Source organism: Procambarus clarkii, chromosome 91 (genome assembly GCF_040958095.1).
Source record: "Procambarus clarkii isolate CNS0578487 chromosome 91, FALCON_Pclarkii_2.0, whole genome shotgun sequence".
Lineage (NCBI taxonomy): Eukaryota > Metazoa > Arthropoda > Malacostraca > Decapoda > Cambaridae > Procambarus > Procambarus clarkii.
Window position 1 is genome coordinate 14953303 of NC_091240.1, and position 24285 is coordinate 14977587.

General features: G+C 49.8%; 2 protein-coding genes across 2 annotated transcripts in view; both read right to left on the reverse strand.

Moving 5' to 3' along the window:
- Positions 1-11004, reverse strand: part of LOC123773871 (rabphilin-3A) — a 648197-nt gene extending 637193 nt beyond the window's left edge. The window contains exon 1 of the mRNA XM_069318825.1: positions 10764-11004. Coding sequence (XP_069174926.1) covers positions 10764-10867 — 104 coding nt within the window. The 5' untranslated portion in view covers positions 10868-11004. The remainder of the gene's footprint in view (positions 1-10763) is intronic.
- An 11675-nt stretch (positions 11005-22679) lies between these two features.
- On the reverse strand, positions 22680-23756 carry LOC138359575 (glutamic acid-rich protein-like). Its single transcript, XM_069318924.1, has one exon. It carries the CDS (start codon positions 23754-23756, stop codon positions 22680-22682), a length of 1077 nt encoding a protein of 358 aa, XP_069175025.1.
- Between the last annotated feature and the right edge of the window lie 529 nt (positions 23757-24285).

Here is a 24285-nt window from a genome sequence, read left to right on the forward strand (position 1 = left end):
CTCATCAGATCATAGAGCATGGTACCTCATCTGATCATAGAGCATGGTACCTCATCTGATCATAGAGCATGGTACCTCATCTGATCATAGAGCATGGTACCTCATCTGATCATAGAGCATAGTACCTCATCTGATCACACCGCATCTGATCACAGAGCATGGTACCTCATCTGATCACAGATCATGGTACCTCATCTGATCACACCGCATCTGATCACAGAGCATGGTACCTCATCTGATCATAGAGCATGGTACCTCATCTGATCATAGAGCATGGTACCTCATCAGATCATAGAGCATGGTACCTCATCAGATCATAGAGCATGGTACCTCATCTGATCATAGAGCATGGTACCTCATCTGATCATAGAGCATGGTACCTCATCTGATCATAGAGCATGGTACCTCATCTGATCATAGAGCATAGTACCTCATCTGATCACACCGCATCTGATCACAGAGCATGGTACCTCATCTGATCACAGATCATGGTACCTCATCTGATCACACCGCATCTGATCACAGAGCATGGTACCTCATCTGATCATAGAGCATGGTACCTCATCTGATCATAGAGCATTGTACCTCATCTGATCATAGAGCATGGTACCTCATCAGATCATAGAGCATGGTACCTCATCAGATCATAGAGCATGGTACCTCATCTGATCATAGAGCATGGTACCTCATCTGATCATAGAGCATGGTACCTCATCTGATCATAGAGCATGGTACCTCATCTGATCATAGAGCATGGTACCTCATCTGATCACACCGCATGTGATCACTGAACATGGTACCTCATCTGATCACAGTGCATGGTACCTCATCTGATCACACCGCATCTAATCACAGAGCATGGTATCTCATCTGATCATAGAGCATGGTACCTCATCTGATCACACCGCATCTGATCACAGAGCATGGTACCTCATCTGATCACAGTGCATGGTACCTCATCTGATCACACCGCATCTGATCATAGAGCATGGTACCTCATCTGATCACAGTGCATGGTACCTCATCTGATCACACCGCATCTGATCACAGAGCATGGTACCTCATCTGATCATAAAGCATGATAATATTACGGGTATTAAGGCGTCACACTAATGAACGTTTGTAGAATATGTGTCGGAGCCGTAATGAGGATTCGAACCTATGCGTTGGGTATTGTCTCCTTAGTCTGATTAACAGGTAATTAACGTGTGATCTGTAGTAAATGGGTAAACTCTCAGAGGTATGGGTATTACTATGGGAATTATGTCCCTTAAAGGTATTATGTGCATTCTTATGGGCATTACGGGTATTAAGGCATTCTTATGGGTATTACGGGTATAAAGACATTCTTATGGGTATTAAGGCATTCTTAAGTGTATTAAGGCATACTTATGGGTATTGTGGTTAATCTTATGAGTATTACCGGTTATTCATATGCACCACACAACACTGGGCTCCACCACACAACACTGGGCTCCACCACACAACACTGGGCTCCTCCCGCACAACACTGGGCTCCACCACACAACACTGGGCTCCACCACACAACACTGGGCTCCTCCCGCACAACACTGGGCTCCACCACACAACACTGGGCTCCACCACACAACACTGGGCTCCACCACACAACACTGGGCTCCACCACACAACACTGGGCTCCACCACACAACACTGGGCTCCACCACACAACACTGGGCTCCACCACACAACACTGGGCTCCACCACACAACACTGGGCTCCTCCCGCACAACACTGGGCTCCACCCACACAACACTGGGCTCCACCCACACAACACTGGGCTCCACCACACAACACTGGGCTCCACCACACAACACTGGGCTCCACCCACACAACACTGGGCTCCACCCACACAACACTGTGCTCCACCACACAACACTGGGCTCCACCACACAACACTGGGCTCCACCCACACAACACTGGGCTCCACCCACACAACACTGGGCTCCACCCACACAACACTGGGCTCCACCACACAACACTGGGCTCCACCACACAACACTGGGCTCCACCACACAACACTGGGCTCCACCACACAACACTGGGCTCCACCACACAACACTGGGCTCCACCCACACAACACTGGGCTCCACCCACACAACACTGGGCTCCACCCACACAACACTGGGCTCCACCCACACAACACTGGGCTCCACCCACACAACACTGGGCTCCACAAACACAACACTGGGCTCCACCCACACAACACTGGGCTCCACCACACAACACTGGGCTCCACCACACAACACTGGGCTCCACCACACAACACTGGGCTCCACCACACAACACTGGGCTCCACCACACAACACTGGGCTCCACCACACAACACTGGGCTTCACCACACAACATTGGGCTCCACCACACAACACTGGGCTCCACCATACAATACTGGGCTCCACCACACAACACTGGGCTCCACCACACAACACTGGGCTCCACCACACAACACTGGGCTCCACCACACAACACTGGGCTCCACCACACAACACTGGGCTCCACCACACAACACTGGGCTCCACCACACAACACTGGGCTCCACCACACAACACTGGGCTCCACCACACAACACTGGGCTCCACCTCACAACACTGGGCTCCACAACACAACACTGGGCTCCACCTCACAACACTGGGCTCCACCACACATCACTGGGCTCCACCATACAACACTGGGCTCTACCACACAACACTGGGCTCCACCACACAACACTGGGCTCCACCTCACAACACTGGGCTCCACCACACAACACTGGGCTCCACCACACAACATTGGCTCCACCACACAACACTGGGCTCCACCACACAACACTGGGCTCCACCACACAACACTGGGCTCCACCTCACAACACTGGGCTCTACCACACAACACTGGGCTTCACTACACAACACTGGGCTCCACCACACAACACTGGGCTCCACCACACAACACTGGGGTCCACCACACAACACTGCGGTCCACCACACAACACTGGGCTTCACTACACAACACTGGGCTCCACCACACAACACTGGGCTCCACCACACAACACTGGGCTCCACCACACAACACTGGGCTCCACCACACAACACTGGGCTCCACCACACAACACTGGGCTCCACCACACAACAATGGGCTCCACCACACAACACTGGGCTCCACCACACAACACTGGGCTCCACCACACAACACTGGGCTCCACCACACAACACTGGGCTCCACCCACACAACACTGGGCTCCACCACACACAACTGGGCTCCACCACACAACACTGGGCTCCACCACACAACACTGGGCTCCACCCACACAACACTGGGCTCCACCACACAACACAGGGCTCCACCACACAACACATGGGCTACACCACACAACACTGGGCTCCACCACACAACACTGGGCTCCACCACACAACACTGGGCTCCACCCACACAACACTGGGCTCCACCACACAACACTGGGCTCCACCCACACAACACTGGGCTCCACCACACAACACTGGGCTCCACCACACAATACTGGGCTCCACCACATAACACTGGGCTCCACCCACACAACACTGGGCTCCACCACACAACACTGGGCTCCACCCACACAACACTGGGCTCCACCACACAACACTGGGCTCCACCACACAACACTGGGCTCCACCACACAACACTGGGCTCCACCCACACAACACTGGGCTCCACCACACAACACTGGGCTCCACCCACACAACACTGGGCTCCACCACACAACACTGGGCTCCACCCACACAACACTGGGCTCCACCACACAACACTGGGCTCCACCACACAACACTGGGCTCCACCACACAACACTGGGCTCCACCACACCAACACTGGGCTCCACCACACAACACTAGGGCTCCACCACACAACACTGGGCTCCACCACACAACACTGGGCTCCACCACACAACACTGGGCTCCACCACACAACACTGGGCTCCACCACACAACACTGGGCTCCACCCACACAACACTGGGCTCCACCCACACAACACTGGGCTCCACCCACACAACACTGGGCTCCACCACACAACACTGGGCTCCACCACACAACACTGGGCTCCACCCACACAACACTGGGCTCCACCCACACAACACTGTGCTCCACCACACAACACTGGGCTCCACCTCACACAACACTGGGCTCCACCCACACAACACTGGGCTCCACCCACACAACACTGGGCTCCACCCACACAACACTGGGCTCCACCCACACAACACTGGGCTCCACCACACAACACTGGGCTCCACCACACAACACTGGGCTCCACCACACAACACTGGGCTCCACCACACAACACTGGGCTCCACCACACAACACTGGGCTCCACCACACAACACTGGGCTCCACCACACAACACTGGGCTGCACCCACACAACACTGGACTCCACCCACACAACACTGGGCTCCACCCACACAACACTGGGCTCCACCCACACAACACTGGGCTCCACCCACACAACACTGGGCTCCACCCACACAACACTGGGCTCCACCACACAACACTGGGCTCCACCACACAACACTGTGCTCCACCACACAACACTGGGCTGCACCCACACAACACTGGGCTCCACCCACACAACACTGGGCTCCACCCACACAACACTGGGCTCCACCACACAACACTGGGTTCTACCACACAACACTGGGCTCCACCACAGAACACTGGGCTCCACCACACAACACTGGGCTCCACCACACAACACTGGGCTTCACCACACAACATTGGGCTCCACCACACAACACTGGGCTCCACCACACAACACTGGGCTCCACCACACAACACTGGGCTCCACCACACAACACTGGGCTCCACCACACAACACTGGGCTCCACCACACAACACTGGGCTCCACCACACAACACTGGGCTCCACCACACAACACTGGGCTCCACCTCACAACACTGGGCTCCACCACACAACACTGGGCTCCACCTCACAACACTGGGCTCCACCACACATCACTGGGCTCCACCACACAACACTGGGCTCTACCACACAACACTGGGCTCCACCACACAACACTGGGCTCCACCTCACAACACTGGGCTCCACCACACAACACTGGGCTCCACCACACAACATTGGCTCCAACACACAACACTGGGCTCCACCACACAACACTGGGCTCCACCACACAACACTGGGCTCCACCTCACAACACTGGGCTCTACCACACAACACTGGGCTTCACTACACAACACTGGGCTCCACCACACAACACTGGGCTCCACCACACAACACTGGGCTCCACCACACAACACTGGGCTCCACCACACAACACTGGGCTCCACCACACTACACTGGGCTCCACCACACAACACTGGGCTCCACCACACTACACTGGGCTCCACCACACTACACTGGGCTCCACCACACTACACTGGGGTCCAGCACACAACACTGGGCTCCACCACACTACACTGGGGTCCACCACACAACACTGGGCTCCACCACACAACACTGGGCTCCACCCACACAACACTGGGGTCCAGCACACTACACTGGGCTCCACCACACTACACTGGGCTCCACCACACAACACTGGGCTCCACCACACTACACTGGGCTCCACCACATTACACTTTGCTCCTGCACACAACACGGGGCTCCACCACACAACACTGGGCTCCACCACACAACACTGGGCTCCACCACACTACACTGGGCTCCACCACACAACACTGGGCTCCACCACACAACACTGGGTTCCACCACACAACACTGGGCTCCACCACACAACACTGGGCTCCACCACACAACACTGGGTTCCACCACACAACACTGGGCTCCACCACACAACACTGGGTTCCACCACACAACACTGGGCAGCACCACACAACACTGGGCTAAACCACACAACACTGGGCTCCACCACACAACACTGGGCTCCACCAAACAACACTGGGTTCCACCACACAACACTGGGCTCCACCACACAACACTGGGCTCCACCACACAACACTGGGCTCCACCACACAACACTGGGCTCCACCACACAACAATGGGCTCCACCACACAACACTGGGCTCCACCACACAACAATGGGCTCCACGACACAACACTGGGCTCCACCACACAACACTGGGCTCCACCACACAACACTGGGCTCCACCCACACAACACTGGGCTCCACCCACACAACACTGGGCTCCACCCACACAACACTGGGCTCCACCCACACAACACTGGGCTCCACCCACACAACACTGGGCTCCACCCACACAACACTGGGCTCCACCACACAACACTGTGCTCCACCACACAACACTGGGCTCCACCCACACAACACTGGGCTCCACCCACACAACACTGGGCTCCACCACACAACACTGGGTTCTACCACACAACACTGGGCTCCACCACACAACACTGGGCTCCACCACACAACACTGGGCTCCACCACACAACACTGGGCTCCACCACACAACACTGGGCTCCACCACACAACACTGGGCTCCACCACACAACACTGGGCGCCACCACACAACACTGGGCTCCACCACACAACACTGGGCTCCACCACACAACACTGGGCGCCACCACACAACACTGGGCTCCACCACACAACACTGGGCTCCACCTCACAACACTGGGCTCCACCACACAACACTGGGCTCCACCACACAACACTGGGCTCCACCTCACAACACTGGGCTCCACCACACAACACTGGGCTCCACCTCACAACACTGGGCTCCACCACACATCACTGGGCTCCACCACACAACACTGGGCTCCACCTCACAACACTGGGCTCTACCACACAAGACTGGGCTCCACCTCACAACACTGGGCTCCACCACACAACACTGGGCTCCACCTCACAACACTGGGCTCCACCACACAACACTGGGCTCCACCTCACAACACTGGGCTCCACCACACAACACTGGGCTCCACCTCACAACACTGGGCTCCACCACACATCACTGGGCTCCACCACACAACACTGGGCTCCACCTCACAACACTGGGCTCTACCACACAAGACTGGGCTCCACCTCACAACACTGGGCTCCACCACACAACACTGGGCTCCACCTCACAACACTGGGCTCCACCACACAACACTGGGCTCCACCTCACAACACTGGGCTCTACCACACAACACTGGGCTTCACTACACAACACTGGGCTCCACCACACAACACTGGGCTCCACCACACAACACTGGGCTCCACCACACAACACTGGGCTCCACCACACAACACTGGGCTCCACCTCACAACACTGGGCTCTACCACACAACACTGGGCTTCACTACACAACACTGGGCTCCACCACACAACACTGGGCTCCACCTCACAACACTGGGCTCCACCACACAAGACTGGGCTCCACCTCACAACACTGGGCTCCACCACACAACACTGGGCTCCACCTCACAACACTGGGCTCCACCACACAACACTGGGCTCCACCACACAACACTGGGCTCCACCACACAACACTGGGCTCCACCACACAACACTGGGGTCCACCACACAACACTACGGTCCACCACACAACACTGGGCTTCACTACACAACACTGGGCTCCACCACACAACACTGGGCTCCACCACACAACACTGGGCTCCACCACACAACACTGGGCTCCACCACACAACACTGGGCTCCACCACACTACACTGGGCTCCACCACACTACACTGGGCTCCACCACACTACATTGGGGTCCAGCACACAACACTGGGCTCCACCACACAACACTGGGGTCCAGCACACTACACTGGGCTCCACCACACTACACTGGGCTCCACCACACAACACTGGGCTCCACCACACAACACTGGGCAGCACCATACAACACTGGGCTCCACCACACAACACTGGGCTCCACCACACAACACTGGGCAGCACCATACAACACTGGGCTCCACCAAACAACACTGGGCTCCACACAACACTGGGCTCCACCACACAACAATGGGCTCCACCACACAACACTGGGCTCCAACACACAACAATGGGCTCCACCACACAACAGTGGGCTCCACCACACAACAAAGGGCTCCACCACACAACACTGGGCTCCACCATACAACACTGGGCTCCACCAAACAACACTGGGCTCCACCACACAACAATGAGCTCCTCCACACAACACTGGGCTCCACCACACAACACTGGGCTCTACCACACAACACTGGGCTCCACCACACAACACTGGGCTCCACCACACAACACTGGCTCCACCACACAACACTGGGCTCCACCACACAATACTGGGCTCCACCACACAACACTGGGCTCCACCACACAACACTGGGCTCCACCACACAACACTGGGCTCCACCACACTACACTGGGCTCCGCCACATTACACTGGGCTCCACCACACAACACTGGGCTCCACCATACAACAAAGGGCTCCACCACACAACACTGGGCTCCACCATACATCACTGGGCTCCACCACACAACACTGGGCTCCACCACACAACACTGGGCTCCACCACACAACACTGGGCTCCACCACACAACACTGGGCTCCACCACACAACACTGGGCAGCACCATACAACACTGGGCTCCACCAAACAACACTGGGCTCCACACAACACTGGGCTCCACCACACAACAATGGGCTCCACCACACAACACTGGGCTCCAACACACAACAATGGGCTCCACCACACAACAGTGGGCTCCACCACACAACAAAGGGCTCCACCACACAACACTGGGCTCCACCATACAACACTGGGCTCCACCAAACAACACTGGGCTCCACCACACAACAATGAGCTCCTCCACACAACACTGGGCTCCACCACACAACACTGGGCTCTACCACACAACACTGGGCTCCACCACACAACACTGGGCTCCACCACACAACACTGGCTCCACCACACAACACTGGGCTCCACCACACAATACTGGGCTCCACCACACAACACTGGGCTCCACCACACAACACTGGGCTCCACCACACAACACTGGGCTCCACCACACTACACTGGGCTCCGCCACATTACACTGGGCTCCACCACACAACACTGGGCTCCACCATACAACAAAGGGCTCCACCACACAACACTGGGCTCCACCATACATCACTGGGCTCCACCACACAACACTGGGCTCCACCACACAACACTGGGCTCCACCACACAACACTGGGCTCCACCACACAACAATGGGCTCCACGACACAACACTGGGCTCCACCACACAACAATGGGCTCCACCACACAACACTGGGCTCCACCACACAACAAAGGGCTCCACCACACAACACTGGGCTCCACCATACAACACTGGGCTCCACCACACAACACTGGGCTCCAACACACAACACTGGGCTCCACCACACAACACTAGGATCCACCACACAAACCTGGGCTCCACCACACACTTTGGGCTCCACCACACAACACTGGGCTCCACCATACAACAAAGGGCTCCACCACACAACACTGGGCTCCACCACACAACACTGGGCTCCACCACACAACACTGGGCTCCACCACAAATCACTGGGGTCCACCACACAACACTGGGCTCCACCACACAACACTGGGCTCCACCACACAACACTGGGCTCCACCACACAACACTGGGCTCCACCACACAACATTGGGCTCCACCACACAACACTGGGCTCCACCACACAACACTGGGCTCCACCACACAACACTGGGCTCCACACAACACTGGGCTCCACCACACAACACTGGGCTCCTCTATATTAACCAGTATAAACTCTTCATAATATCGTGGAGGATGACAGTGGTCCTGATAGACGAGCTGTCAAGATGTCCTGAATTCTTGCAGGTCGTCCCTGGAGTGGGTTGTCGTTAGGTCTTCCCTGGAGTGGGTTGTCGTTAGGTCGTCCCTGGAGTGGGTTGTCGTTAGGTCGTCCCTGGAGTGGGTTGTCGTTAGGTCATCCCTGGAGTGGGTTGTCGTTAGGTCGTCCCTGGAGTGGGTTGTCGTTAGGTCGTCCCTGGAGTGGGTTGTCGTTAGGTCGTCCCTGGAGTGGGTTGTCGTTAGGTCGTCCCTGGAGTGGGTTGTCGTTAGGTCGTCCCTGGAGTGGGTTGTCGTTAGGTCGTCCCTGGAGTGGGTTGTCGTTAGGTCGTCCCTGGAGTGGGTTGTCGTTAGGTCGTCCCTGGAGTGGGTTGTCGTTAGGTCGTCCCTGGAGTGGGTTGTCGTTAGGTCGTCCCTGGAGTGGGTTGTCGTTAGGTCGTCCCTGGAGTGGGTTGTCGTTAGGTCGTCCCTGGAGTGGGTTGTCGTTAGGTCGTCCCTGGAGTGGGTTGTCGTTAGGTCGTCCCTGGAGTGGGTTGTCGTTAGGTCGTCCCTGGAGTGGGTTGTCGTTAGGTCGTCCCTGGAGTGGGTTGTCGTTAGGTCGTCCCTGGAGTGGGTTGTCGTTAGGTCGTCCCTGGAGTGGGTTGTCGTTAGGTCGTCCCTGGAGTGGGTTGTCGTTAGGTCGTCCCTGGAGTGGGTTGTCGTTAGGTCGTCCCTGGAGTGGGTTGTCGTTAGGTCGTCCCTGGAGTAGGTTGTCGTTAGGTCGTCCCTGGAGTAGGTTGTCGTTATGATGGGTCGTCGCTATTCCTTGGCTTGAGCTGTGAAGTCGTCCTTGTTCTTGACAGTCAGTCAGGAAATCCTCAAGATAAGCTACACACCTGGTACTGTTGCAAGTGATTGCTACTGCAACATTAGCAACCGTTTGGTTTTATATACAAGACAAAGTTGAGATCGCATGTACAGCTGCCACACAGCTGTTTGGATGCTGCTACATATATATACCTTGGGGCTGCCATGGAGTCATCTGCCGTGTAGGCATCGCGGCGACAGTCATCCAGTGTGATAAGCATAACTGACGTGACATACCAGTCCTTCAAAATTTTCATCTAAATACACCAAAACTATTCATCACAGGGTTTTAACGTTTGTTGCAATCTTCTTTTTCAAAAGATTGTTAAGGAGCGAGGAGACCATCACTAGACACTACCACGGAGGCAGTCCGGACCTCAGTGTACGAGCAACGAGCGCGCCGGACGCTACAGCAGCGCCCTGCTCTTCACCGCGCGGTGTCGCGCTGGGAACTGAACACAACTACTGTGTGACGGGCCGCCAGAGCGCCCCCTCACTCACCGCCAGGCCCGAGTGCATATTTGTGCGCCTTAAACTCACACTTGCTGAGTGAATCTTCCGGAAATGTTCCCCGCATAACCAACTGAGATTCAGGAAATACCTCTTTGAAAATCGGGCTGTTAGTCTTTGGATTTGCTGGAACAAATCTTCGGGTGACATAATAAACGAATGATCACTTGATTGTTTCAAGCGTAGGTTAGACATATATGAATGAGTTTGGGTGGATATATAACCGAGCAATAGGCCTCATACACCATCCTTTATTCATACAATATTTATGACTCCCGTGAGGCACAACAAATACATTCATTTATAGAAGAGCATTACAAACACGTGTTGTAAAAATGTATTTTTGCAACACGTGTTTATTTTGTTTTAAGGTGCATATATTCACAAGCCATTTATAACATTGGGAAAATAATTGTCCTTAAAATTTGATAAATTATTACATAAAATTTCACCAGTATAATCTATACCAATAATTATGTTCACTTTAGCATGCTGCTCCTCGAGCGTTCTGTCACACCTTACTACAAGGAAGGTATGATAGGTTGATGGGTAGATGGTATGATAAGTAGATACGTGAATGGTAGCATGGGTGTGACGGACTTCGGCGCCATCTACGATCTGGGTGCCGAACTATGCAAGTTGACTCTCCCAGTAATCATAACTTCCCATCTTTTAGTCTGCCAGGCTGTAAGGTGACGAGGGACCCGCGGCAGGCTAGGGAAGGGAATGAAGTCGGGACAGTGGCAGACAGAGGTCGACCGGGATGGATTAGCCAAGTGGGCTGATTGAGCGCTGTGGACTTTACTCCAGGATGGACTAGCTAAGTGGGCTGGTTGAGCGCTGTGGACTTTACTCCAGGATGGACTAGCCAAGTGGGCTGGTTGAGCGCTGTGGACTTTACTCCAGGATGGACTAGCCAAGTGAGCTGGTTGAGCGCTGTGGACTTTACTCCAGGATGGACTAGCCAAGTGGGCTGGTTGAGCGCTGTGGACTTTACTCCTGGATGGACTAGCCAAGTGGGCTGGTTGAGCGCTGTGGACTTTACTCCAGGATGGACTAGCCAAGTGGGCTGGTTGAGCGCTGTGGACTTTACTCCAGGATGGACTAGCCAAGTGGGCTGGTTGAGTGCTGTGGACTTTACTCCAGGATGGACTAGCCAAGTGGGCTGGTTGAGCGCTGTGGACTTTACTCCAGGATGGACTAGCCAAGTGGGCTGGTTGAGCGCTGTGGACTTTACTCCAGGATGGACTAGCCAAGTGGGCTGGTTGAGTGCTGTGGACTTTACTCCTGGAGGTGCTAGCCAGTAGGGCTAGAAGAGCGCTGTGGTTGAGCGCTGTAGACTTCGGTTCTGGAAGGTACTAGCCAGTGGGGCTGGTCGAGTGTTGCTGGCTTTGTTGCCAGGGCGTACCAGGGAGTACGCAAAGAAGACCTCGGCAGAAGCACTTTGTGATTGTCAATCGTGAAGCAGGCTAGCGTAAGGGCTAGCAACGCCACTCCGTTTGATCTCTCATATCGTTGTATATATTATATATATGGATTCTTATGGTGATGGGAAATAATAACGGGATATTTTTACTGTCTTTCTTTTATTACTACCTTTAAACATTACACTATATTTCCACCAAGATTAGGGTCCTTTGAACTTGAGTGGGATCACAAGAACCCGGTTACGAAGGGTTCGTAACATTAATGGCATCCCCAGCGGGATCCTTACCTCTTGTTCATAGCGTTCATTGGTCTTGGTGGGCGTAGTGATTTGTTTAAGGTAGTTAGTAGGTAAATAAGTGCTATCCCAGTGGATAGATGTCCCGTTTTGCCGTATAAATTTTAAGTTCAGTGATTACGTTCGTTGTGTTTGTGTCGTACTACAGAAGGGAACAATGGCTGAGGCAGACCGTAGACACATTGGATGATGTTCAGTAGTTCCTGAACCAGGAGGACTGCCTCTCCAAACTAAAATATCTTGGGGAAACCCGAATTAGTGTTGATAAGTGCGTACATGGAAATTAAGGTGAGTGATCGGGATTCGCGGGTGGACATCCTTTCAAAAGTACATAAGCATTTGAAACCTGCCGATAACAAGGACAGTGTTGGACAAAGTAAAAAGGCAAGCATGGTTTCCTCTGAAAGACAAAAACAGTGATGGTGAGAGTGATACTAGTGAACTGAATATCAGTCTACTCACTGTGAAAATGCGTGCATTGGAGGTCAATCACGAGATAGTGAAAAAAATTAGAAATAGAACGAGAAATGACAGAAAAGGAAATTGAGAAGGAAATGGCTTTAAAAGAGAGAGAACTGGAAATGAAACTTTTGGAATTACAAGAAAAAGAGAAGGAAAGAAAAGGTGAAGGAAAGACAACACGAATTGGAAGTACTGAGATTAGGTGGTAGTAGAAAAGAGTAGTTTCGATCCGGTGTGGAACATAAAAATGGTTCCGAAATTTAATGAAAAAGAGGTATCGAAATTTTTTGCTGCTTTTTAAAAAGTCGCTGCAAACTTGGAATGGCCAAAAGATAACTGGGCTATAATGATTCAGTCGGTGTTAACCAGGAAAGCCCAAACAGCATACTCAACATTATCAGTGAGTGAGTAAAGTGATTACGATGTGGTAAAGAAGGTGGTTTTGCATGCTTACTAGCTAGTGCCAGAAGCATACAGGCAAAAATTTCGAAACCTGAAGAAAGGGGCAGAACACACGTATAAAGAATTTTCAAGATTAAAAAGAGAGATTATTCGTAGAGTGGTGTGAGTGTAGAAAAGTAGCCAGTAAAGAACAGCTAGAACAGCTTATCCTCATAGAGGAATTTAAAGATTGCCTACCTGAAGATTTAAAGACCTATCTCGAGGAACAGCAGGTGGAAACATTAGAGGTGGCAGCCACGTTGGCCGACGAGTATGCATTGTCACAAAGCCCCTGCACGGCATCCAGCGAAACCAGGTCAGTATGCTACATACAGGTATGGTGGAAGACATGGGTATAAAGGAGAGGGAACTTAAGAGGCCAGGCAGCCCCAGGCAGGTAAGTCCAAAGAGGAGTAATTGGAAAGATGTAGTATGTTGGACAAGTGGACGAACCGGTCACGTGGCGGCAGCTTGTAAACAGTCGGCTGGTTATCCCTCCTAAAAGGTTTTGATGGAAACTCTACTACAACCATCAGAAGAGGCCCATCTACCAAGGTCGGACAACAAGGGTCCAAAATGTAATATGTTCGCTCCTTACACGTCAACTGGAAGTGTAGTCGGAAGTCAGGGTAGCAACTCGGTGATTATTCTGAGGGACAGCGGTGGGGCTCGGTCCCTAATATAGAGGAGTGTTTTACCGAAGGAGGTACGGGTTGAGGGGCAGCCAAGTGTTATTCCAGGAGGCTTCCCAGACTCCTTGTATGTCGCCCCTTTGGTGGGCGTGCACCTTACCTCTCGGTATTTTACTGGCCCTTGTACTTATCTGTAGTAGAGCATATTCCAGTACAGGGAATCGAGGTCATACTGGCCAATGATTTGGTATCAAGGCTGGAGCAGACTAATCCCGTGGTTGTGGCAGAACCTGTAGCTGACGTGGGGACGCCGGTGGCGGTAGTTCAAACCAGAGCCCAGGCCAAAGAACATTTAGGGCTGGGAAAGTTATTTGACCCTATGAGAACCCCTGAGGCTATCGAAGACCCTAGTAAAACTTTTAATTTTTTTCCAGAGAATCCGGATTAGACCAGGGGGGCTTTAATAAGAGAGCAGGAGAAAGACCCACAAGTGAGAGCTCTGGCCGATCTGATTAACTCAGGTCGGAAGTCGGGAGCTAGATATTTCAAAGACAGCAAAGTGTTGTTCAGAAGGTGCCTACAGAGAACTCCTCACTCCTCAGCTGATGTAAATAACACAAAAATAGTGGTGCCCACCCCATTTAAGTCAAGACTGATTAAAGTGGCACATGATAACGGATACTCTGGACATGGTGGGATTTCAAAGACCTTCCATCGACTAGCTAGGAATTTTTACTGGCCCGAGATGAAGGTCGATATACGACACCACTGCAAAACGTGTCATGTTTGTCAGGTGGTTGGTACAGTAAACCAACCAATTCCTAAAGCCCCCTTAAACCCGATACCCTCCATAGGAGAACCTTTTGAACACCTAATTTTAGATATTGTTGGTCCTCTTCCTCCTCCTACTTCAGGTGTACAATATCTATTTACCATCATGGACAGAGTTAGTAGATACCCCGAAGCTGTTCCCTCTCCGAACAGTAACATCTAAGGTGCTAGTGAAACACCTGATCTGGTTCTTCTCGAGACAGGGTCTTCCTAAGACGGTTCAAACTGATCACGGACCAAATTTTATTTCCAAATGTTTTAACCAACAGATATCGAACATGAGAATTCATCACATCACATCCAGCGCTTATCACCCAGAGTCCCAGGGAGCATTCGAGAGGTTCCATCAGACATTGAAACAGATGATCAGGAAGTATTGTATCGGTAAGCAAGGACGTTGGGCGGAGGAACTGCCATGTCTACTCTTTGCTATAAGGTCGGTTCCAAATGAATCTCTTGGTCTGTCCCCTTTTGATCTTAAATATGGTCACCCAGTACGTGGACCCTTGGAGGTGGTCAGGGACCAGTGTGACGAAGTGGAGAGTAACATAGACATGGCTGATTGGATCTCGTCACACAAGGTACGACTGTTTGCCGCTTGGCAATTTGCTAAGGATAATTTGATACATAACCAAACCACCATGAAAGGCAATTATGATGTCACAACCAAACCCAGAGATTTCATGGTGGGAGATCAGGTGCTAGCCTATTCTTCAATTATGGGGGGGAAGTTTAGATGCAAAATTTAATGGCCTCTATCCTGTGATTAAGAAGGCAAATGCAACCAATTATGTGCTGGACACGCCTGATCGCAAGAAGAGATGCATGTGCATGTTAACATGATGAAACTTACAATCCCAGGAACGTGAAGCCTGTCTGTATGATTGCAACTCCAGAGGACCACGAAGACGACATACTGGGAGATATACACAAGCAGGTCGATACTAACTTTCTCATACAAGGGAAGTTGTGCTCTAGCTGCCGTGAGGTGAGGACGTATCGCCTGGCCTCTCCGGCAGTTTGGGGTGTTTGCCGTTTTCGTAGGCAGGGGGTGTGGGTGTCTCTACCGTCCCTGTTGGAAAGTTTTCAACACTAATACATCATTTCTTGTATTACAATACATCATTATTGTATTAACCACAGTAACTATTAACTCTACTAACTGTAGTACTAATATAAATAAATATTTCTCTATCTGCGCGTCATTTGCTGAAATTCTCACCACATCGAGAGGCAGGATTGCGTCAGATATTGTCTAGCATGACATATTTATTACCAATATGTTAGAGAATTGAATAAGGTTCTCTACTTTTATCAGTATTCTGTATAATAATTAATTACTGATAATATAACCACTAATGATCCAATGACCGAGAGTTATTAACTAAAAAAATCACTAAATAAGTTTTATCTGTTATATATGAACGCCATGGAAATTCTTCCCATTTCTCATTAATAAGGACACTGTGCTTAATCAACACCATCTAGCGAGAATATAAACAATATTTAATTCCCTACAATTGCAACCCTATTCTCTTTAACGCATTAAGTAATTACACGGAAAAGAATTTTCCGTCCTTACTATATTCTATTGCGAATGCGAGTGGGGTTGAGGGAGACGCTAGCGGGAAGATGCCATATTATTAATAACACCGACGAGGCGTGAGGAGTGGCGTGGCTGACGAGTCGCACAGCATTATCGCGTGGTAGCTCCACAGACGGCCGTCATTCAATACCATCACGTGGTCTACAGTGCTCAACTGTTTAATAACGCATCTACAATTATAGTCACGACCCGTAATTACGTGTACGCAGCAGTGGACGCCAGGGACGGACAGACGCGATACCGGCAGGCCTTAGTGTTCTTGCACGCTCACGTTAAGTATACTTTTCTGGTTTGATACATCATTCAAGATCGTGTATTTGTGGGTAGTCTGTCGTTATATTACAAGAAGACCTATACTACAATGTTTGTTGATTTTCCTTTTTATTTCAATTTCAATGAATATTGAAATAATTCATAGCCTATTCAAATGCTACTCAAATTTCCATGATTGCAGCGTGTAGGCGAGGATGTAGCAAGTTGTCTCTCTTCACCTACGATGTTCACTACTAGTGTCTTCCTTATTGGGATCTTGTGATCACGTGGATGAGTAACGAAACGGACTTAATGAAGTCGTCTTACAGCTAAGACATGTTTTTGTAGAAATTTGAATAAGGTTATTAGTAGTTTCTATATATCAATTCATATATAGGATAGTTAAAAGGAATAATCTAATGCAAGAATTTATTACTCGTTCTTAACCCTTCAATTGCGCATCGCATCATATGATGCTTTGACCGACTTGCAGTAAATTGCGCATCGCATCATGTGATGCTTTGGAGTACTACGCAAGATTTAACCCTTAAATGGCGCATAGCTATATACCATTTGACACCCACAGGCGCATACAAAAAAAAAAAAAAAAAAAAAAAATTATTTTTTCTTCCTAACCTGTTAATTTGTGTTCACTGATCACGGGAAAAATAATAAAAAAATCGTAAGTGGCATATATTGCCCACTATAGGGCGGGGAAGTCTGGCAAAAATCAGGCGCTGACTGAGCGTGCGTCCCAGGCGGTCTGTTGATCGCCAGCTGTCAGGCCAGAGTTTCCACAAAGAGATAATTACCTAATTATTTCAATGTCTCTGATTGATTTTTCGTAGTTTTTTTGCTGTAATATTATTCAATAGTGTGTAGTGTGATATATTTATATAATAAAATGAGTGAATCATCGCTGTACTCAAAAATATGGTGTGCATATTGTTGAACAATTATGTTCATCAAACAGTGAACAAATACTTTGTCGGTTATTACACTATATACACAGGTTATATATAAGTATCTGCATGTTTTGTTCATCATGACAAACCACTAAGTTGGTATGCTGAGTGGCAGTGGCAGGCAGTGACTGGCTGCCACTGGCTGCCACTCCCTCCCTCACCTCACCTGACTTGCCACCATTCTCCACCCACCATACTGTTTTTGCTTTTATATACAGACGTTATATATAAGTATTTACATGTTTTGTTCACCATAACTGTACATCTAAGCTTGTATGGTGAGTAAAGGCACAAAGACGTAGGACTTCACACAGTCAGCTGATGGCTGCCGCTCTCAAGGCCAGATGCACTAATATTTCTCCTACAACAATACTGTTTGTGGTGTTATTACGCTATATACACACATTATATATAAATATCTACCTGTTTTATTCACCATACTTGTACAAGTAAACTGGTATGGTGCCCAAAGACCATCGTGGTCATCAGTTAACAACATGATAAGTCCTGCAGACGACGCTCCACCCTCACCAAAATGGCGGCTCCCAACCTCCTACTCTCACTGTTATCTCACACTATACACACGTTATATATAAGTATCTACATTTGTGTTCACCATAGCGAACCACTAAGCTGGTATGGTGAGTGCAGTCAATAAAAGGTGGCCACACACACTCAAAAGACAACGCCACCATCCTCCCTCCATGGAGCACAGCGCTAAATATCACCACAATCCTGCTATTATCAGAACCCTGGTCAGTTTTATCACAGTCAGGGGTCTTCTGTAATAATATCATCGCTACATAATAGCATGAACAAGTATATTATGGCATTTTAGGCGATGCTGTGGTCACAAGCTGAACAGCAGTGCTGTGAGCTCATGCTGCGTGCGTCAGGCTTGGTAGCTGACTCAATACTGAGGCCCCTCACACCCGGGAGTTTGGCCCACGATTTTTTTTTTAAATGGCGTCTGTTTACAAGAGCCCTGATGAAGGTGTGGTGAACCCCGTGTATCCGCGGGCCGTTTAATGAATCTACCTTTATTATTTCTTAATATTTAATTAATAATCTTTCGATATATTGATTATCTAATGTCATATCTTGAATCTACATTCTAATTCAGTTTTTGCCATGTTACTAACCCTTTAATGAACTAGTGATGAACCACTGGTTCCAAGATATATATGAACTAATAGAAATAACCCCCAATGTTGATATTTGAGGCTTTAACTTTAATAAATTAATAATAGTCTATTCATTGTCTTTAAGTGATTGTTAAATCAATTACCATACATAGACACTGGTTCTATAGTGTCAATTTTATATCACCTTTATTTGTTTTCCCTCTTTTCTCAAAAGTGGGTGGTCCTTAGATTTATGTTAATTATCATTATTAAATATACGAGTCAAAGTCTCAGATACCCAACACTCCTTGCTGTTCCTGGCTGTGTGGACGTGGCGCTTTTGACATGGGCGGCCATCTTCCCCCTGTTGTGAGGATAAACTCCATGGGTTTGGAGTTTACGGGGCGTGCTGGTTATCCTGTCGTAGAAGTGGTCATGTGTTACATGCTCCGTATCCCGGTCGTGGAAATATACGGCGTTGAGCTAGTAACTACTCACCATACGGTAATTTTGTGGGGGAAGTGGCATACCATGACTTTCTACTGCGGTACGAGGGCCGTACCTTGCAGCTGCCAAATGGCACCGGATCTGTGTCTATATCGGATCGCAGCGGTGCTATGACTTATGTGAGTGTCCCCATGGAGTTTCCCGAGACGCTCCTCCGGCGATTCTTCCAGCGGTTTGGCACTGTCGTCAGTGTGCGGATGCACTCGCTGTCTTTTGGCCAGTATTCGGGTGTAAAGACCAATATTCGTACCCTGGGGTCGGACATTCCATCATCGGTCCGGCTTTTAGGGTACTACGTTCGGGTGTACTATGCACGGCAACCGCGGACGTGTTTTCATTGTGGGCTGTTGGTCCATCAAGCTGCCGGGTGCACTGCGGATGCGGTTGGCCCTGTGAACATGTTCAAGGAAGAGGATTTCCCTCTGCTACCTCTGGAGGAGGACTCCGGGGATGAGGAGGTGAGTGTCCCATTACATGCTGCGGCTCCCCCTGCATTCCCTGTCCTTCCTTTGGTTGTTGAGGACTCTCCTCTGGGTGTTGCTGTGCCGTCAGATGTTCTATCTGCTACCGTTGCTGTCCCCGCTGCTCCCGATGACCTTCCAGGCGATCGCTTTGCGTCGTCGGCGGCGCTCTCCTCTTCCTCGTCCTCTGCTCCTGCACCATCGACTTGTGTTCCGTCTGTGGTGAGTGCTGGGGTGGCGTTGCCACCGCCTGCTGTGTACGGTCTGGTTCCACCTGTGGTTGAGGCTGCTGCTGTTCTGCGTCAGGCGGCAGTTCGTCCGGCTGGCAGTGCCCGTGTTTCTGGATCTGCATCCGGCTCGTACGATATCTGCCCGGAGCCCAAGCGTTCCCGGCGTTTGTCTTCTGCCTGGGCTGATGTGGGTGACTTCAGTGACTGTGGGTCTTCGGGTGCTGAGATGGATCCGGGTGCATCGATGTCTACGGAGTTAGTGGTGGCGGAGATCCATGTGCCTGCTGGTGCTGGTGCCCGTGTGTCGGCCGTGCCTTCTGTTCCTTCGCCTCCAGTGGGCTCTCCGCTTGGGGGGTAATGGCTTCCGCCGCCAGGGATGGTATGGATACTAGTCCTGGGCATGGCCTAGTGGCTACCTTACGGAAGGATGCGCGCCGTCCGGTGCCCGTGGGTGCCCTTTGTAAAGCGCGCTCCTGTGAGGGTGTGCGTTGGAGACCTGGAGGACGTGTTGCCAGCGTCTGTGATGCCGCCGGGTCACTAGACGTTGATTGCCGAGTTATTCCTGTCGGTTGAACCGGACTGCTTTCATCTGGGCAGGTTCCAGTCATGTACTCGCCTAATTGTACTCACCTAATTGTGCTTGCGGGGGTTGAGCTTTGGCTCTTTGGTCCCGCCTCTCAACTGTCAATCAACTGGTGTACAGATTCCTGAGCCTACTGGGCTCTATCATATCTACATTTGAAACTGTGTATGGAGTCAGCCTCCACCACATCACTTCCTAGTGCATTCCATTTATTAACTACTCTGACACTGAAAAAATTCTTTCTAACGTCTCTGTGGCTCATCTGGGTACTAAGTTTCCACCTGTGTCCCCTTGTTCGTGTCCCACCCGTGCTGAAGAGTTTGTCTTTGTCCACCCTGTCAATTCCCCTGAGAATTTTGTAGGTGGTTATCATGTCTCCCCTTACTCTTCTGGTTTCCAGGGATGTGAAGTTCAGCTCCTTTAGCCTTTCCTCGTAGCTCAATCCTCTCAGTTCCGGGACGAGCCTGGTGGCATACCGCTGAATCTTCTCTAACTTTGTCTTGTGTTTAACTAGGTATGGACTCCAGGCTGGAGCTGCATACTCCAGGATTGGTCTTACATAAGTGGTATACAGGGTTCTGAAAGATTCCTTACACAAGTTTCTGAAGGCAGTTCTTATGTTGGCCAGTCTAGCATATGCCGCTGATGATATTCTTTTGATGTGGGCCTCTGGGGACAGGTTCGGTGTGATATCAACCCCCAGATCCTTCTCTCTATTTGATTCTTGCAGGATTTCACCTCCCAGATGATACCTTGTGTTCAGCCTCCTGCTCCCTTCGCCTAATTTCATCACCTTACACTTTCCAGAGTTGAACTTCAGCAGCCATTTTCTGGACCATTCCTCCAGTTTATCCAGGTCATCCTGTAGTCTCTGTCTATCTTCATCCGTCTTGATTCTTCTCATAATTTTTGCATCATCAGCAAACATCGAGAGGAATGAGTCTATACCCTCTGGAAGATCGTTCACATATATTAGAAACAGGATGGGTCCAAGTACTGAGCCCTGTGGGACTCCGCTGGTGACATCTCGCCACTCTGATGTCTTCCCCCTCACCGTTACTCGCTGTTTCCTGTGGATCCGTGTGGCGACTACGCGCCTCGTCAGCACTACCATCTGGGTCCCCTGTGTGCGGGTGTTTGTTTCCAGGGTTCCGGAGGTTATGGCTTCACCAATGGATGAGCTGGACCCTAGGTGGTGGTTGCTCTGGGAAGCGCTCAATGTACGGTTCCCGCGGGCACGGTTCTCGGGCAAGTATGTCCACTGATTATCTGTTTCTTTGATTATGTAGTACTGTGTTTACTAGTTGTGTTTTTGCGGGGGTTGAGCTTTGCTCTTTCGACCCGCCTCTCAACTGTCAATCAACTGTTTACTAACTACTTTTTTTTTCCCACACCACACACACACCCCCCAGGAAGCAGCCCGTGACAGCTGACTAACTCCCAGGTACCTATTTACTGCTAGGTAACAGGGGCACTTAGGGTGAAAGAAACTTTGCCCATTTGTTTCTGCCTCGTGCGGGAATCGAACCTGCGCCACAGAATTACGAGTCCTGCGCGCTATCCACCAGGCTACGAGGCCCCCTACGAGGCCTGTGTGCCCCCCTGGCTGTACATGTTTGCCCTATTGTGTTCTGTGCTCATGCCTCTCCTTTTGTTTATATGCGAGGCCGGTGTTTAGTTGTGAATGTACTTGTTTATATGTTTATGTTGAAATTGTGCCCTGTGTGGCTTGTGTTTTTTCTTTATGGTTTGTTGCATATGTTGATTTTCTTGTTACATTTTGTTATTATATTTATGGTTTGCCTGTACGTCATGATGCTTATGTTTGTTTCATGTGTTATCAGGATTTGTGCAATTGCTTGCTTGTTTACATTGTTTTCTCTTGTGTTCTGTCTTGTCTTGATGTATGATGTTTTCTCTTGTGTTCTGTCTTGTCTTGATGTATGATGTTTTCTCTTGTGTTCTGTCTTGTCTTGATGTATGATGTTTTCTCTTGTGTTCTGTTTTGTCTTGATGTATGATGTTTTCTCTTGTGTTCTGTCTTGTCTTGATGTATGATGTTTTCTCTTGTGTTCTGTTTTGTCTTGATGTATGATGTTTTCTCTTGTGTTCTGTTTTGTCTTGATGTATGATGTTTTCTCTTGTGTTCTGTTTTGTCTTGATGTATGATGTTTTCTCTTGTGTTCTGTCTTGTCTTGATGTATGATGTTTTCTCTTGTGTTCTGTTTAGTCTTGATGTATGATGTTTTCTCTTGTGTTCTGTTTTGTCTTGATGTATGATGTTTTCTCTTGTGTTCTGTTTTGTCTTGATGTATGATGTTTTCTCTTGTGTTCTGTTTTGTCTTGATGTATGATGTTTTCTCTTGTGTTCTGTTTTGTCTTGATGTATGATGTTTTCTCTTGTGTTCTGTTTTGTCTTGATGTATGATGTTTTCTCTTGTGTTCTGTTTTGTCTTGATGTATGATGTTTTCTCTTGTGTTCTGTTTTGTCTTGATGTATGATGTTTTCTCTTGTGTTCTGTCTTGTCTTGATGTATGATGTTTTCTCTTGTGTTCTGTCTTGTCTTGATGTATGATGTTTTCTCTTGTGTTCTGTTTTGTCTTGATGTATGATGTTTTCTCTTGTGTTCTGTCTTGTCTTGATGTATGATGTTTTCTCTTGTGTTCTGTTTAGTCTTGATGTATGATGTTTTCTCTTGTGTTCTGTCTTGTCTTGATGTATGATGTTTTCTCTTGTAATGCTTGTTGATTGTACTGTGCTGTCGGTCCTTCTGGCCGGTGTTTTTTTTTGTTTTTGCTTTGTTATTCTGTTTCTTCATTTGTTTTATTGTAGTTATTGTATTTAACTTGCAGCTTGCATGTAAAAATAAAAAAAATAAAAAAAACTTCTCATACTGCAGAATTTGCCTATCAAACTAGGTCATGTAACCGGCGAGCAATAACAGCCCTTGATTAGCTTCATTTTTAGATACAAATCAATATTTAAAGACAGTCCAGCGCTGACAACGATTCTAAAACATAACGTTGTTCTGGAAGAAGGGGCACGACCTGGTTGATATCTGGTTGATGGGGTTCTGGGAGTTCTTCTACTCCCCCAAGCCCGGCCTGAGGCGAGGCTTGACTTGTGAGAGTTTGGTCCACCAGGCTGTTGCTTGGAGCGGCCCGCAGGCCCACATACCCACCACAGCCCGGTTGGTCCGGCACTCCTTGGAGGAATAAATCTAGTTTCCTCTTGAAAATGTCCACACACACACACACACCCATTAAGCAACATCCATATCGTATGAATCCGTTTAAGGGGTTAATAAAGAATGAAATAGACTACATGCTCAAATATGACCTAATCTC

Excerpts from the sequence above, each read along its gene's own strand:
- LOC138359575 (XM_069318924.1), bottom strand. The coding sequence starts at position 23,756 with ATGAAGAAACAGAATAACAAAGCAAAAACAAAAAAAAACACCGGCCAG.